Below are 16666 nucleotides of genomic sequence, written 5' to 3'. Positions count from 1 at the left end.
CTTGAATAAACAGAATAACAAGTCCACCATCAGCCCTCCTGGTATATTGGTGCGGAAACTCTATTAATATACAATGGGAATGGCTTTTAGTCCAATTCTTCTGAAGCTGCCGCATTTCAGTTCGACAATAAATAAATAAATAAATCTCGTTGTATCTCATCCATAAGTTTCTTTTTCCAACATGGAAGAGAAAAGAACAATAGCAATTAATTAATCCTAGCACTTCACTCAATGCTGGTGGTATTTTTTTTTTATATGAGCAAAAATCTCTCAAATCCCATACATTTGTATCTCTCACATTTCAGAGTTCTAAAATTATGGCATGCGCGTCGCACTTGCTAGACTCTAGTTTATAGAAAATTCGAACTTGTTCAAGTGCAGCTGCCGGTTTCTGCCGATGTGGGGCTCCCATCTGCTACAAAATGAAACATGTACTTTTACTGCCGAAGCTCATTCTATACAAAATGTATCAATAGACAGCTTTACCGTGCATCATGCACCATGTACACTAACTTTGTCCTATCCTCCTGCTATGATCTCTCTCTCTCTCTATTATCATTAGATGCTAGGATACATAGAAGATTTGGTGATGTAAAACTCCCTCTTTGGCTCAAAACAATTTCCAAGATACCATTATCTTATCTTCTAGCAAGTGGACACCCCTACCAAGAGGGCCAGAACATGATCTAGAGAGGTCGTGGAGTCGCCATTGGCTCTTTGAAAAAAGAAAAAATAAAAAAAAAGTGAGGTTGATAACGATGGTCAATGGAACTCGAGCTGGACAAAAAAGCCTAGGCCTGCTGTGCTGACAAATTTTACTTGAACTAAACCCTGCACAAACTTCATGATAAACTTGTCATGTTCAATAGTTTTGCCATGGGACATGGTTCAATTACTAGACTAGTTTCCTGCAAACCAAGATCAAAGCCGAAATGGATCACGTTTTCTTCTACCTAGCACCGGTCCTAACAAGCATTTGCCCCTCAATTTGAAGCGTGACACATTCCACGAGTCAAGTGCAACACTTTTGTTAGAGAATCCAAATGTAAACATGCAATATATCTTCAAAAAAATGATGGACTCTTATCAGACCATGCATATATATCAGGAGGTGAATGGTGCTGCAAACTGAGTTGCTTATTTCGCGACTCATCTCTCTCGAGGTTCTCCTGTATAGACTACGGGACTGTGCCTATATCTTTGCGCAATATTTTGTAGGCTATATGCACATCCGTTCGGGGTAAGCCACTGAAGGACAAAATAATAATAATAATAATAATAATAAAAATAAATAAATGATGGACTCAAACCGGTCGGTACGGCCACAATCTCCGGCTAAAATGCTACAGTTAGAGGTGGTCATGAGACATCAGGGGGGCCAAGTTAAACGCACGCCAAGGGAGTTAAAGCAATAAAATACTCACCGCCAAAGGCAGTTGGTATTACTTTTTTTGGGGGGGGTTGGTGTGGGTTCAACGCCTGCACCGCCCACCCGAGAGATCCAAAGGTACAGCCACGGACACCCCCAGCTCCACTGGTGGGTAAAGTTTAAAGAGAGAGCAGAAGACTGGGGTGACCCTAGGACATGACCACATGAGAGTGGCCATGCATGGGGGCAGCCCATGCAACGTCGCCCACGGTATGTAGTTGTATCACGTCTGAGGGAAGACCAGAAAGGCACGTCTCTCTCTCTCTCTCTCTCACAGAGACAAGCTCATCCACAAAATTAAGGGAAGCCGTACATAATTATATAGATTATCGTTGTTTTGACCATTGGTTATTTCTCGTATTTGTATCTAGTGATTAGACAAGTAATTTTCTCTAAAAAATAATTAAATAATGACTTTTGCAAATTACTCACAATTCTCTATCATTCTTGTTTTAGTATCTATTAATTTGATGAGATATCAGTGTCGTTTGTATTCACTCATGTGGGTGGTGTTATTAGGGTGAGTGATGCTAATATGGAAGTCATATATATCCAATATATAATATTTGGCATGATTTGTTGGGCTCTAGATAATCAGCCTCTTCTATTGCTTCCGCAGCTAGGTTACCAAAAAAAATTTTCTATCATTTACTCGATGATTCTCTAGATATTTTAACATTTAACCCCTTTCTTCTGTTTTTATTTGGTGTCCTAATACTTGTAACTTCACAAAGAAATATCTTTTTTAAGTTGGGTCTTATTCTCAGAGTCCCATTACTCAGTTTCTATTTTCCCCCAAATATTTGTTTGCTCCTTGTCTCTAAGAAGCTTGTGAAGTAGAAGGGCATGTGAGTGTGGGGGATGGAATGGTTAGGCAGTCCATGTAATATATATAGGTAGTACTGAATGGAAGAGAACCTCTCCCACTTTACCCATGCCATGTCTCTTTTCATCACATGGGCATCTGATGCCTAGCCCGGAGAGGGACTCCTGTTCTTTTGGAGTTGGATCTCTTTCCAGTATCACGTAAACCCCCCTTCTTTGTACCAGCTTTTTTTTTTCTAACTACCGACGCTTATAAGCATCGGCATCTAACTACCGACGCTTATAAGCATCGGCATCTAACTACCGATGCTTTTTAAGTTAGTTTTCGACGGTAGCATAGCCGGCACTTTTGCGACGCTTTAGAAATCGTCGGAAATAAAACTATCAACGCTTTTTCACGTCGGTATGTATATTAAAAAGCATCGACAATACCTAATTTTTCTGTAGTGTTTGTACCTGCTCTTTTCTTATAAGCCAATCCCTGCTCTAATGAATGGGCCCTGCCATGTCCCCCAGCACACCTTAATTGGCCTTCTCTCTGACAGGGAGTAAGTTCTCCCTCCAGACATGGTGTCACTCCCCCCACCCCACAACACAACCACTAACTAAACCACCACCACACATTCTCATTACGGTGAACCTGGCCTCATTATAGCCCGTGGGCCTGCTAACCCGGCCCACCAAGCAGTATGGGACCCATGGGCCACCGCCACTTCACCCGATCACGTGGATAAATTCAGAGCCTCCACATGGCTTGGTCGTTGTGGCCGACATTGCGGCGGCTTCGTCCCAGAGGGCGGAGACCGGCCACCGTCTTGTCATGGATCCAAAGTCAAGGCATAGGGCAACCACGTGGATTCATGGTCCCTTGATTTATGCCACATCAAGAGACCGTATCCTAATCTCCTTTCTCTAATTCCCCATCATCTACCCTAAACTGCAAGGAGGTTCCGGATTGAGAAAAGCTCTAAATTTCCGCCCTAATGAAGTGGCTTTTTGGATCGAAAGTTAAGGAACATGTCAATACCACAATGACATGACTATGCTAAGGACAAGGGAGAGTAGGTGCACTAAAACAGAAGGAGACAGAAGGCATCTTTTGGGTACATTGTGAAATGGTTAAGTGACCGAGTTAAGGTCACATTGCCTGTGTTTTTACCTCAAAATGCTATGTTCCAGACCAATTGGACGAGTTTAAGTAGGCTCCGAGCCCACGGGTCTTGTAACAAAGTGGGTCCACCATGAGAACCCTTGGGGGACATGTAGGACCTCTAGCCTCTCTTAATATACGTTCTCGCTAACTGGTTTTTCAGAGGCCTTCCCCAATTCTTTCCTCCCTTTCCCTCCCCCCCCCCCCTTCCCCCCAACCACCTCCCTCCTCTCCTGTCTTTCTCCGTTGTTTTAAATTCACTCCCTTTCAGTCTCTCTCACCTTTTCCTCCCATCTCTTCTCGCTCTCGTACTTGGGTCCCCTATCAAGATGTCGTCGAGCCGGAGGAGGATCACGGATGAGGAGATCAATGAGCTCATCTCCAAGCTCCAAACTCTGCTCCCCGAGTCCCGTCGCCGGAACATAGGCAGGGTAAAGAAACCACCGCCACCTGAGCAAAAGGCTCAGGTGATCCTACTTCCTTTCAAGTTTCAGAAGCTACTAATTATTAACACAGTCATTGTGTTTCATTCATATAGGCATCAGCGTCGAAGCTGCTGAAGGAGACGTGCAGCTACATCAAGAGCTTGCATCAGGAGGTGGACGACCTAAGTGACCGGCTGTCCGACCTCATAGCTACGATGGACTCCAACAGCCCCCAGGCTGAGATCATCAGGAGCCTCCTTAGGTCCTAGGAAGAGTTTAGTCTGCCTGCTGTTTTTGCTCCTCCTATAGTATTCTCTCGGACCCCTGGTTATATATATATGGTGTACCCGAGCATAAACTAAAGCATTAGCTAGTAGGAAACCGTTCCTTTGCTTGACGAGCTTGTAGTACTCTCGCTTACCCTCCATTTTCTTGTACATTTCTCTGGTCTGGCTTGAGTTGCTTCTTCCATGACAACCAACCGACCATGGAGAAAGTATTATGTAATTGGATTTCCTTTGGTGTTGCAGTCGATATTTGTATTTCCAGTTAACCACACCCACAATGTAATCTCGTTTTTTGGTTGCATATGGTGTACGAAATATACAAGTACGTGTGCCCAATTTAATAGCAAAGCCAATCAGTGGGCTAGCTAGCTTGAACCGAGTTATGTAGAAAGCATAGGAGTTTGCATCAATTAAGAACCAAGTCAGACAATACTAAACTAATTAGCTAGCATGACTTTGTGGGGCTAAAAAATAGATCGAGATCTACAAACATAGAATCCCATGCCAGACTTACATGGAGGTAAAGACAGAGGGCAGCCTCGAATGCTTCATATGAGAGAAATCTTCCATATATAATATTATTCATGGAATGTACCCCTGTACTCACTTTGCAGAGAAACCATGGGAACTGGGAAGTCAAACTTTATGGCTCGAAGTAGGATCCAACGTATCTCCGATAAAATAAGACAGAAGAAGTGCGATCTATCGAAGTTTGAGAACCACTTCACAGGCGACTCTAGAGCTCAGAGTCATCTAAATAAACTAAGAAAACAAACAAAAAAAAAAAAAGTTCATCAAACTAGAGGCGTATACTCCGAGACCTCTAGATGAGTAGTTTCGTGAACAAAGCCTTAGTTCTCGCCAAAAAAAGGCATTGTAGACGAAAGGACTCGATCGCATGAGGTCGGTCCTGGCTCGGAGCAGAGACAAAGGAGCAATTTACGCACCGTGTCGGGCGAGAGGACAGCGGGACCCACCGCAATCCAACGGCAGTGAGGTATCGGCGACGTCAAGTAGCCCGGTGCGCACGTCTCCCGGCGGACACGAGTATTAAAGCGTATCAGGCTCTCGCTGGTGGCGGTTATCGCCCGGCATCGATAAGGTGGTCCTCACCGCCCGACAGGTGGACCACGTCATCATATTCGCAGTACTGTGTCCAGCATCTATGACGTCGTTGGATGTTTCTTTCTCGAGGCTCCAAGGGAGATCTCAACTACTAAATTACCCTCAAAGCATCGTCAAGAAAGAACGGTCCGGGTCTCCAATTAATCAACCCCAAGTTGAGGACGACGTGACGCCCCTGCCGCGTATTCCGCTAGTTCTGTGGATCGCACGACGGACGGTGCAATGGATAGGGGGTGTCAATCTCTTGAGTGCCGTCCAAATCTTGCACTAGTATTCTGATTTACATTAGGAACAGTGCAACGCAAAGGGTGTGTCAATCTTATAAGAACGCTCCAAAACTTGCACTAGTCGTCTGATGCACGCCAGGAAAAGTACAATACATAGGGTGTATATCAATTTTATAAGTATCCTCCAAATCATGCGCTAGTATTCCGATTCAGACTCGGAACAGTGCAATACATGGAATCTTGCACTAATTTTCTAATGCACACGAGAAAGTGTAATTCGTTGGGGGTGTCGATTTTATACAGTAGTGGTTAGCGTGGTTAAATACTTAAAAACTTGGAGTTGAAATCAGACCAATAATAGATAAAATGCAAATTATTATGCAAATCAATTCAAAGTCTTTTACGAGTTATAAGTACTGTAGACAAGAACGTACAGAAGACAAAAAAATCATTATGATGTCTGATTGGTATTATCTATCTAATCCTGACATGTTATCCTTACATACCATGCTGCTAATGATATTTTAAATGCATTTTTCAAAAAAAAAAACTAGTTTGCATCTCTTAAATTTATGACATGGCTGCTACATTTCAAAATAAAATTAGGGGGAAAAAAATCATGCTCGATGGAATCACATGCATCCGTCGTATCACCTTGCTCTTGACAAACAGACGAGCATTACACTGTAGCAAGTAGATGTTTGATATAAAATTCTTATGTGCATGCGTAAGATTACTTTTGCATGTGGGCGATATTTTATCAAAAACCTCACAATCGACGTAATATAATATATGTAAGGAAATAAAAAGATCATCATGGGACACCGTGACATGATATATGAACATGAATATGGCCATGGGGCCGATCCACTTGAAGCTCGGAAGGATCGGGTTGTCGACCAATTCTAATTAAGTCCACCTTTATCGAAGTTCTGGAAACATGCCAACCATGTAGCCATACTGCCCAAAATTATTTCAGCTTTGATAAATCCAATTCAAGTATCAAGAGCACCAAGCTATAGGAATAATGGAATTGACCGGAAATTGGAATCAGACACGAGAGATCGGTGGAAAAATGTGATCTAGTCTAAGAAGAATTTATAAAAGAAATAATAACCCAGGAATTAAACGATGGTAGAACTTGGGAAAGGGGGGAAAAAAGCAAAGATCAAAACAAAGAGAGACAAGATACCCGAGAAGAGGGGAAAAGCTCGTTGTTGCCGATTTCTTCGTCGATTCCATCCGTCCGATGGAGATCGGAGAGATTGTGAGGCCACTCGATGCTCCCCGGAGAGGGACGAGAAGAGATGGCTTATGGATGGATCGATAGCGCGGAGACGCCTGCCGGCGAGATGGGTGTAGAGGGGAGGGGGTGAGCGCGGGCTATTAAAAGCACGTAGAGGCACGTGGGAGCCACGTGGATATGACTGCTGACACGTGTCATGGGTGCTGTGGTATGATGGGCTACACGTGGGGTCCGGTCCACGTCATGAGAATCCCGGATGCCCCGAGACCTGCGCCCGCTTGCAACCACCCCATGGTCCCTGCTTTCCGAATCGTATTCATATCGAGAGAGTTGGTTTTTAATTGATGAAAAGGATGGAGCTTGCCTTGAATTCAAGTTTTGATGTTTTAGACATTCTGAATTTTTCTCACAGATTTCTCCTCAAGTATTTACAATTCTTAATTTCATGTCACCTGATGAATTCAATACCACTTCACTAAATCTCGAATAATTAAAATTTAATTTTAATTTCGATATTGAACATAAATCGATAAATAAAATATCCTCATCTTATTGTAAGCATGGTTATGTCACTTAAAAAAAATGAAAGATGAATCCATATGCGAACAAAGTATATCAAGAAGACAAGCTTAAGGTAAACTAGGGTGCTTCCATTTGTTCTCAAATGTAAACAATAAAATGCTACCTTTCAAAGATTATGTGATTACTATTTAACAAAAAAGTAATTGTGTCCAGCCATGCTCGGTGTCCAAACTTTTTTTTTTAAGGTATAAAAATTATTTGGTGAAGTTTCAAAATGCTTTATCTCTTGGTAGCACTTGTTTGTCCATGAAGTAAAGGTTTCATATTCAATTCTTGGATGATGCATGCTCAATATTTAGGCATAGATAACACCCACTTGTAATTTCTACCTTCCATCAATGTATGTTGCTTATTTAGAACTTTTAAAAACACTAAGAGTGACCCCCTATCCTCAGTTTTCTTATGCATTCAAAATAACCAATGTTCTCTTCTATTTTTAAAAAATTAGTGAAATATAAGCTAATTAGGTCCGAAGTTTATTCTACATGATATTTTTTTTCGGCGGATCTCAACTCTACCCTACTACCTCCATTACCCCAACCAGCGGTGCCACCACCCCTACATCTATTATCACCATAACCACTACTACCACCATCATCATTGTGGCAGCATTCACCACCCACACCTCAACCATCACCTTCACTCTCTCCTCTATTGCCATTACCACCATCACAACAATTTTCATTCCTATAATCGTGACCACTCAAATATCTTCCATCCCTCGTCAACGGCTCACTCAAATCCTTATCTCTCTTGCTTCCACTTAGTTCGATTCTATACAACCTCTCCACCACCACCACAATACTGCTATCACCATCACTACCTCGCCATCTTTGGTCGCTACCTAGCCGCTCCGCCAAGGCAAGCACTTCTCAAGTTGCTTCCTGAGTTTGATGAAAAAATAGAAGAAATATATTGGGAGCACTAACATTCTCAATCCACGAGGATATATTAGTCAATGAATTTTATTTAGTCCGGTAATGGTAAAATTTGCCCCGACAATGATCCAAAGAAAAACTATAGCTGAAATGGGAACCAATTAGCACATAAGCGTGATCAACGAACAGGCACAGGCTAAGCTATTGTTTTAACAGGACCAACCCCAACAGCTTCAAGTTAATAGACTGTAAAACAGTAATTTAAGGATATTTCGAAGACATCTCCGGATAAGATTAAAGCCTATAATCATGCGACAATCAAATAATCGTAGCAACTAACAGTTGGTGAGTAGGAATGACAATTTATTCCGCTGTATTAAATATTTGACCCGAACCGGCTTGAATAGGACTGATTTTACCACCCACAATAGATCTAAGACGACGGGCATGGATAATAATAAAATTTGCCCGAAATCCGATTCGGACATATATCTATATGTGATCGCTAAAAAGTTTCGTGCGTAATCACAGATATGGGTACCCCTGCACACGAAGGAGCTGGTTAGCAGAAGACGGAGACAGTAGCACAAGCCAGAGATGCTCCCGAAGGAGCTGATTTGATTGTTGGCCACACTAAAAAGCATGTGTTAAAGTTGCCTCCGAAGTCCGAAGAGCCCATGGCCAAGAGAGTCAAGCATGGCGATCAAAAGTAGACAAGTAACCAAAATTAAATTTGATCAAAAAAAGGGACAGAGAAAAGCCAGCTGAAACACAGTGGTTCCATATGGTATGCTGGTGAAACCAAGGCTTTGAACTCATGAAATATACCTACAGTGATGGACTGAAACCAAAAATGTCTAATAGATTCCATCCGATCAATGAAGAAACAAAATCACAAATATGGCAGGTTTAATTTGCTCATGCAAGAGGAAGGCACACATGCAGCAAAGTGAAAGTAATTAGCTTTGCCACACGACAAGTGCAACGAAAGGAGAACAAAAAACAATCAACAAAAGCTAGCATATGATTACTAAGATGAACAAACCATCATGCAAACTGGGCAGGATAAATAAATCTAGTAGCCAGTCTAAGAATTGGGTGAGGCTCAATTGAGACATAGGAATGAGGATATTGCATGGATTTGAATGACTGAACAAGACCAAAGATGGAGCAGCCAACAAAGCATTAAATCCTAATGAAACAAATAAACAACTACAAAAATCAGTACATGCATCAGTTACTCATCGAGGAAATAGCTTTTCCACACAAGAATCTTGTACCACAACGATTATCCATGTATATCAACCCAAAAGCCAAATATAACCAAAAATTCAACATCTCAAAATCCATCATCTCATGATCGCTTCAGACAAAAACAATAATCGGTCATCCTTCTACAAGTGACAGAAACATCTTAGCATGAAACATAGCAAACTTTAAGTTACACAAAACAAAAGAAGCTACCAAAACTGTAATACCATTATAAGGAAGAGCACTCATTCCTCATCATCTTCATGGCCATCGCCTCCGGCCGCCTTTTTTGCTGCAGCCTTCTGATTCTTTCTCTTCACTCTTCCAGGGCGCCCTCCACCAAATGGACTTGTGAGAGAGAAGTCAATGTGCTTTGCTGAATCCACCCTCACCATAAATGATGGAATGTTGACCACTTGCCTACCAACTCTGAAAGGAGCACTCAGAAAATGCAAAGCAGCCAAAATCTGAAAGCAAAACCTCAGAGAAAAGTAATTCAAATACTACGATGATAGTAATTTGCTGAGAGGTACAGGCAACTACCGTATAATAATTACAGCAAAGTCATTTAAACGATAATAGCTCAAATTCCAGGTCCAAACAAACAACCATCGGAAACCCCAGAACCAAAAATTACTCTATCATAAATGCTAAAATGTATTCCCCAACACCTTGCTTGTTAGTATTGAAGACCAACCTCAACAAGGCAAAAACTTGCTAGAACGTCACACGAACACCCGACCTACAAATAGAGATATGGATTCATAAAGATTTTATAAGGGAACCATATGTGACATATTGATGGTTGAGAATAACATATATTGCTTCCGTTCGAAATTCAAACAATAAATATTTGAGGGGAAGAAAAGACCATGTTTGCCTTTGAAAATAACATCTTACAAACTCAATGGGCTGACAACAGCATTGTGCTAAGTGAAAGTAATGCAAACAAGTTACATGTGTGCTTCATGACATGCAGGAACTAATAGGCAAACAAGTTACATGTGTGCTTCATGACATGCAGGAACTAATAGGCAAACAAGTTACATGCGTGCTTCATGACATGCAGGAACTAATAGGCAAACAAGTTGCATTACATGCTAAAAGAGATAAATACTATTAGAGCTATTGCAAAAGAATTATCTCCAGAATCAAGTATTTAGGCCCTGTTTGGGGGAGCTGTTGGCAGTAGAGCTGTTGGAAGTAGAGCTGTTGGAAGTAGAGCTGTCTGAAGTAGAGCTGTTATAAAAAGCTGTTTGCTGTTTGGTAACTACATTCGTAAAGTGCTGTGGTACTTTGTTTTGTGTTTGGTAAACAAACTGAGAAAGTACTTTTATATGACAAAATTACCATAAAGGACATTGCATAGTATTACACAACACAACATAATAAAACATAACATAAATTAATACATAAATATACGATATAGTATAATATTATTGTAATATAAAATAATATTATGTTAATATAGCATAATAGTAATATAATTATTAGAGTAAATTAATATTTGATAATATAACATAATATTAAATTATTTAACATAACATATTAATGTATTATGATATAATGTAATATATATTATATTTATAATATAATACAATAATAAAAGTATAAAATATTATAATTATTAGTATAAATTAATTTCTCATAATATAACATAATATTAAATTATTTAAAATAACATATTAATGTATTATAATGTAATGTAATATAATACAATATTTATAGTATAATACAATAATAAAGGTATAAAATATTATAATTAATATTATAAATTAATTTTTCATAATATAACATAATATTAAATTATTTAAAATAACATATTAATGTATTATAATGTAATGTAATATAATACAATATTTATAGTATAATACAATAATAAAGGTATAAAATATTATAATTATTAGTATAAATTAATTTTCCATAATATAACATAATATTAAATTATTTAACATACCATATTAATGTATTATGATATAATATAATATGATATTATATTTATGGTATAATACAAAAATAAAGGTATAAAATATTATAATTATTAGTATAAATTAATTTTTCATAATATAACATAATATTAAATTATTTAACATAACATATTAATATATTATGATATAATATAATATGATATTATATTTATAGTTTAATACAAAAATAAAGGTATAAAATATTATAATTAATATTATAAATTAATTTTCCATAATATACCATAATATACCATAATATTAAATTATTTAAAATAACATATTAATGTATTATAATGTAATGTAATATAATACAATATTTATAGTATAATACAATAATAAAGGTATAAAATATTATAATTATTAGTATAAATTAATTTTCCATAATATAACATAATATTAAATTATTTAACATAACATATTAATGTATTATGATATAATATAATATGATATTATATTTATAGTATAATACAAAAATAAAGGTATAAAATATTATAATTATTAGTATAAATTAATTTTTCATAATATAATATAATATTAAATTATTTAACATAACATATTAATGTATTATGATATAATATAATATGATATTATATTTATAGTATAATACAAAAATAAAGATATAAAATATTATAATTATTAGTATAAAATAATTTTCCATAATAATTTTCCATAATTTTTCATAAAATAATTTTCCGCGGTCCAGGGACTCTTCTTCATGGTCCACGCTCGAGGAGGACCTCAACGTGGGCCGCGAGGTTGATGATAAAAAAAAAAACAATAAATTGATTTTGGAAGGTATAGAAAAGGATTAAAAAAATTTTTCTTCTAAAATGTGGTTCAAGATATGCATACAAAAATTGAAAAGAAAAATACCTTTTCTTACGGAAGGGAGTCTGACGGCTTGGGTTCTTGGCTCCAGCATATTTTTAGGTTTATACAGGGATAAACTATGTAATTATGTTATTTTAATATGGGCATTTTTGTCAAAAATATAGCTTTCCGAAAAAGCTGAAACAGCTTCCTCCCAAAAGCTCCAAATTGGAGCTTCCTCCCAAAAGCTGTTTTCAGCTTCCCGCAAAAGCTGAAACAGCTTTTTGAAAAATTTACCAAACATAGTTTTTTATCTAAAAGTACTTTTGGAGGGCCAGAAAGTGCTTTCTGGCCCTCCAAAAGCTCCCCCAAACAGGGCCTTAGAGTCAGGATGCTGTGACAATCATCAACAGTCAAATATGAGGTCTGCCCTATCGCTCGGAAAGACAACAAGCTCATGAGCTTAAGGAAACCAGCCTGTACGCTAGGTAAAAGCTTCAATATTTGGTTCAAATATGAACCAATAACAAAAGTTCCCTTACGAGGATGCTCATAAACAATCATGCCTTAATACCCCTATCAGTATTTACAAGTTTGACTTGCCACATGATGGTCGGAAAGAGAGAATTGATCATGGCTTATATGATTCTGAGGGGCTGAACAATAATTGACATATGCAGGATGGTTGGGCACTCAGAATGAAAAGGACTTATAGGTATACTCATCAGACATTGCCTCACCCAATCATTAGCAACTTCCTCATTGTGCCCAATGACATATTACATGAGAATACGTGCACAAAACAATAAAAGAACTTTAAACCTATAAATAATAGAGTGGTCAGAATAAGGAGGTTTATGTTTATTGCATTCATGAAACTGCTCAGAAAAAATAAGTATCATCAACATGAAATTATCAAAAATTCAGCAATATAAATGGAGATGGATACTGCATCAATTTTAAGACAAAACAAAAGATAGATGTAAATACAGGCATCAGAGATTGGAGTTTTATCATCATTCTAGACAACATTATGAATGTCTCAGATGACCATCATGAGATATAACAATCTGTTCTCATCACAAGGCCTATTTTACATCAACATCAAAGAATCCTGTAGGCCGGAAAATTTCAAAAATAACAACACAGCTGCTGATATATACTGATGGAAAAAGAGAATGATTTAGCCTTCAGGTGCTTCACCCCATAGGTCAAGGTTTAGAGTTTCAGCCAAAAGCAATTTGAAATTGCTCTAGTTTCAGCAGTTTCTGTAGTTCAAGCCAGTTTTAGTTTCCAAGCATATAAGGTATCAAAATTTTAAGAGATGTAGAAGACATTTTGCATCAACTTTAAAACAAAAGGAAAGACAAAAATACAAGCGTCAGTCAGTCAGGATTATTTTGCAACATCTAAACAATATTTGCAGGTGTCTCAGATAACCATCATGAGATATTAATAACTATTCTCATTGCATAACTACTTATTTATCAACACAAAAGTGTCAAAAATATAGATGACTGAAAAAAGGAAAGTGTATTAAGATGTTCTGACAAAAAGGAAAGAAAAGAAATAAATCATACAAGGTTAAAAAGTTAGAATTTAATTGAGTTCATATGATATAGCCTTCTAGTACTTAAACCTACAGATCAATGTTTGAAGTTTCAAACAAAAGTGATCAGGAACTGCTGGATCTTTTGCACTTTTGCTCATCTCTAACAGTCTCAATCCGGTTTCACCAATTTTAGTGATTACAACCATAACTGACCAGACGTGGATGAAAAGGTCTTATTAAGTTACAAACTTCATCTTCATGCTATTTTTGATAGTTTTTATTTAAGCTCGTGGGGGGGAGTGTGGTTGAGTTAGAGGACTGCTGAAAAGTTTAAGTCTGTAGGAATCATTTTTGTGATACATGTCCAACTATGCATGTTTTAAGTATCTTGATAGCATAAGTGATAGGCGTTCTATATCTTAAAATGCTACTAGAAATGTAATATTTTGGAACATCTTAGTTCTATAAGTGATTTAAATTTGTAGGAATCTTGCTTATGAAAACCTAGGACAACCATGTTACTCCAATGAAATTCTAAATGACCTTTCAGGGAAAAATTGTTGATATGATATAAATGAATGTCTGGTTGAAAATTCTTACCAAACAACATTAAGATTTGAACAATAGTGTCTAATCTAATGTCTTCAACTTAATGTTTATTTTCTACTTTTTACAAAAAAATGTTTATTTTTACAAGCTTGAACAATTTCACATGCATCATCAGACCAACAAAACCACACAAATTATAGCCAAAGGTTCAAATTGATGGGACACAATATTAAATGATAGCATAATCATTCTTGATATTGTTATTTAGTCTTTAGTTTGGTTGTACCTTCTTATTTTTAAATTGTTTACTAATTTTTGGCAAAAACTTTAAACTTCAAATAAAAACCAATCTTGCCCAACTAAAATCAAAAGCACAACTGAGATTGGTTGGTCATGAATGTAAACATGTATACAGCATTGTACAGGGAAGACAAGTCCAAACCAGAGATAACAAGCAAAAGATCAATAATTTCTTCTTTGCCTTTGACTTTTACACGTGCACCTTATCCAATCAAATGTCATCTCAAACATCATGGATTATGCAAGAACTCATGAGATAACGGGTGTCATAGAAGTCACTCTATCACCAAATCAATGGGAGAGCAAACTACTAGAAAAACATCATAATAAAATCTTGCACAGCAAGCAACCGCTCCACAGTAGGCCATTTGATAACTCACCAAATGCAGGTCGATCTAGTTCAGGGTGCAAGCAGTTACTGATCCATCAAATAATACGTCTTTATTACTAACTAACATACCAGAAGCAAGTAAAAAGAGTACAAACAATTACTAACGAGACGCTAAGAATGGAGCAAATCTATGAAAATTATGATCTACAATTATTATTGTAAAATAATTAGCATTCCCACACATAAATCAAAATAATAATGAGAATAGCTAGAAGTCAGAGAGCAAACCTGATGTGACGCTGCCTGATAAGGACCCTGGCATGGTGAATTGATTTTGCCATCCCAGACTTGAACACGAGCGTCTGGAGCCGGCGCTCAAGGAAGTTCTCGACGGTGAGAGCCAGAACATAATCCAGCTTGTTCTGGTTCTCGTCGAGGAGTCCATACCGGTTCATGCGGCGGAGGAGGGCCTCTCCCTCAAAGATCCGGCGAGGGTTCTTCTCGTCCAGCGTCAAGAGCTCCCTAGCTGCATTCCGGATCCGGCTCAGAGAGTATTGGACCCTCCACAGCTCCCTCTTGCACCGGAGCCCGTACTCACCGACGATCTTCAACTCGGCGTCCAGCCGCTCCTTCTCGTAGGGGCGGCGGGCTTCTTGAAGGTCTTCCCATCTGCGAACAACTCCCATTCGTTAGGGTCCCCAAAAATCCATGCACAAACCAAAATCCTAACTAGGGTTTTCATCCATTACACTAGAATAATAGTTGAATGACGGCGCAAAACATCTCATTATCCTGCCACATTGGATCCAAAGTTCCAAAAATTACAAATAAATTCAGTTATCCTGACCTATGAGTTCAGATCGATTCAAGAAAGAGTAAAAAGGGATCAAAACTTGGGGACATAGGATCTAAGAGTTTGAATAGACCGAAAACGATCGAAGATTATACAAAGGGGAGATTGCCGAAGAAAGGTTGGAATAGAAACAAGTGAAAGAGAAAGGGGGGAGAGAACAAGGCTTACAGTTTCGGTAGAAGCTAACGTGAACCATGGCTGGTTCTTCTTCTCCCTCGCTGGCTCCCGCCCTCGCCTCCGGAAATTTAAGAAACGGAAGCTACCGCCTTTTACAGAAAACTAAAACCCTAACCGCAGGCCTGTTACATTGTTAATGGGCTCATTGGGCTGGCCCGGCTTCTCTGGAGTACAGGCCGGCCCAATGACGAAAACTGATTTTTTTTTTTTCCGATACAACGGCAGCTCAAACAGCTATAGTGTAAGCACAGCCAGTAAAATTAAGAAAAAGAAAAAGTGTAAACATGAAGGGATAGCTAAATCAGTAGTCCACAAGACTGCACCAGAATGCCGAGCAACAAAAGAGGCAACCCAGTCAGCCGCACTATTGGCCTCTCTGAAGACATGAATTGCCTGAAAGTAATCCAAGTCTCCCACCAGTCGACAGATGTTATACAATAACGAGTGCCCACACCCATACCGGTCCTCTCTCTGAATTCAATCAATCATGATAGAAGAGTCTCCCTCAAGATGCACCCTATCCGCACCAAATCTCTACCTCTTCTAAAAATCTAAAAAAATCAAGAATGCATCATATCATGAAAATAACCATTTTTCTTTAATCCCACCATGTAAGAAAACAACTTTTTTCTAGAATCTACCGAAATAAAAAATTTCTAATTCATCTTCTTTAATTATATAAAAATTCTTAACCTTGCACAT

The 16666-nt window shown here is 38.1% G+C and overlaps 2 protein-coding genes, 1 long non-coding RNA gene and 2 other non-coding genes across 5 annotated transcripts; 1 reads left to right on the top strand and 4 right to left on the bottom strand.

Moving 5' to 3' along the window:
- Positions 1–3613: 3613 nt before the first annotated feature.
- On the top strand, positions 3614–4414 carry LOC120111562 (transcription factor ILI3-like). Its single transcript, XM_039128853.3, has 2 exons — positions 3614–3835; positions 3943–4414. The coding sequence occupies exons 1-2, from the start codon at positions 3734–3736 to the stop codon at positions 4096–4098; spliced, it is 258 nt and encodes an 85-aa protein (XP_038984781.1). The 5' UTR covers positions 3614–3733; the 3' UTR covers positions 4099–4414.
- Positions 4415–4669: 255 nt separating this feature from the next.
- Positions 4670–6964, bottom strand: LOC108511637 (uncharacterized). The gene is made up of 2 exons (XR_015987067.2): positions 6661–6964; positions 4670–6428 (listed from the first exon to the last, which is right to left on the bottom strand). It is a non-coding gene; the product is annotated as an uncharacterized LOC108511637 (long non-coding RNA).
- Positions 6965–9471: 2507 nt separating this feature from the next.
- Positions 9472–16026, bottom strand: LOC103716800 (small ribosomal subunit protein uS4). Its single transcript, XM_089930711.1, has 3 exons — positions 15956–16026; positions 15223–15603; positions 9472–9854 (listed from the first exon to the last, which is right to left on the bottom strand). The coding sequence occupies exons 2-3, from the start codon at positions 15387–15389 to the stop codon at positions 9671–9673; spliced, it is 351 nt and encodes a 116-aa protein (XP_089786837.1). The 5' UTR covers positions 15390–15603; positions 15956–16026; the 3' UTR covers positions 9472–9670.
- LOC113463369 (small nucleolar RNA Z162) lies at positions 12889–12974 on the bottom strand. Its single transcript, XR_003387494.1, has one exon. It is a non-coding gene; the product is annotated as a small nucleolar RNA Z162 (small nucleolar RNA).
- LOC113463368 (small nucleolar RNA Z161/Z228) lies at positions 13193–13292 on the bottom strand. The gene has a single exon (XR_003387493.1). It is a non-coding gene; the product is annotated as a small nucleolar RNA Z161/Z228 (small nucleolar RNA).
- Positions 16027–16666: the final 640 nt, after the last annotated feature.

Source organism: Phoenix dactylifera, chromosome 5, assembly GCF_051530095.1.
Source record: "Phoenix dactylifera cultivar Ajwa chromosome 5, Ajwa_hap1_PhDact_Kaust_v1.1, whole genome shotgun sequence".
NCBI classification, from domain to species: domain Eukaryota; kingdom Viridiplantae; phylum Streptophyta; class Magnoliopsida; order Arecales; family Arecaceae; genus Phoenix; species Phoenix dactylifera.
This window is presented reverse-complemented; position numbering and strand designations above follow the sequence as displayed.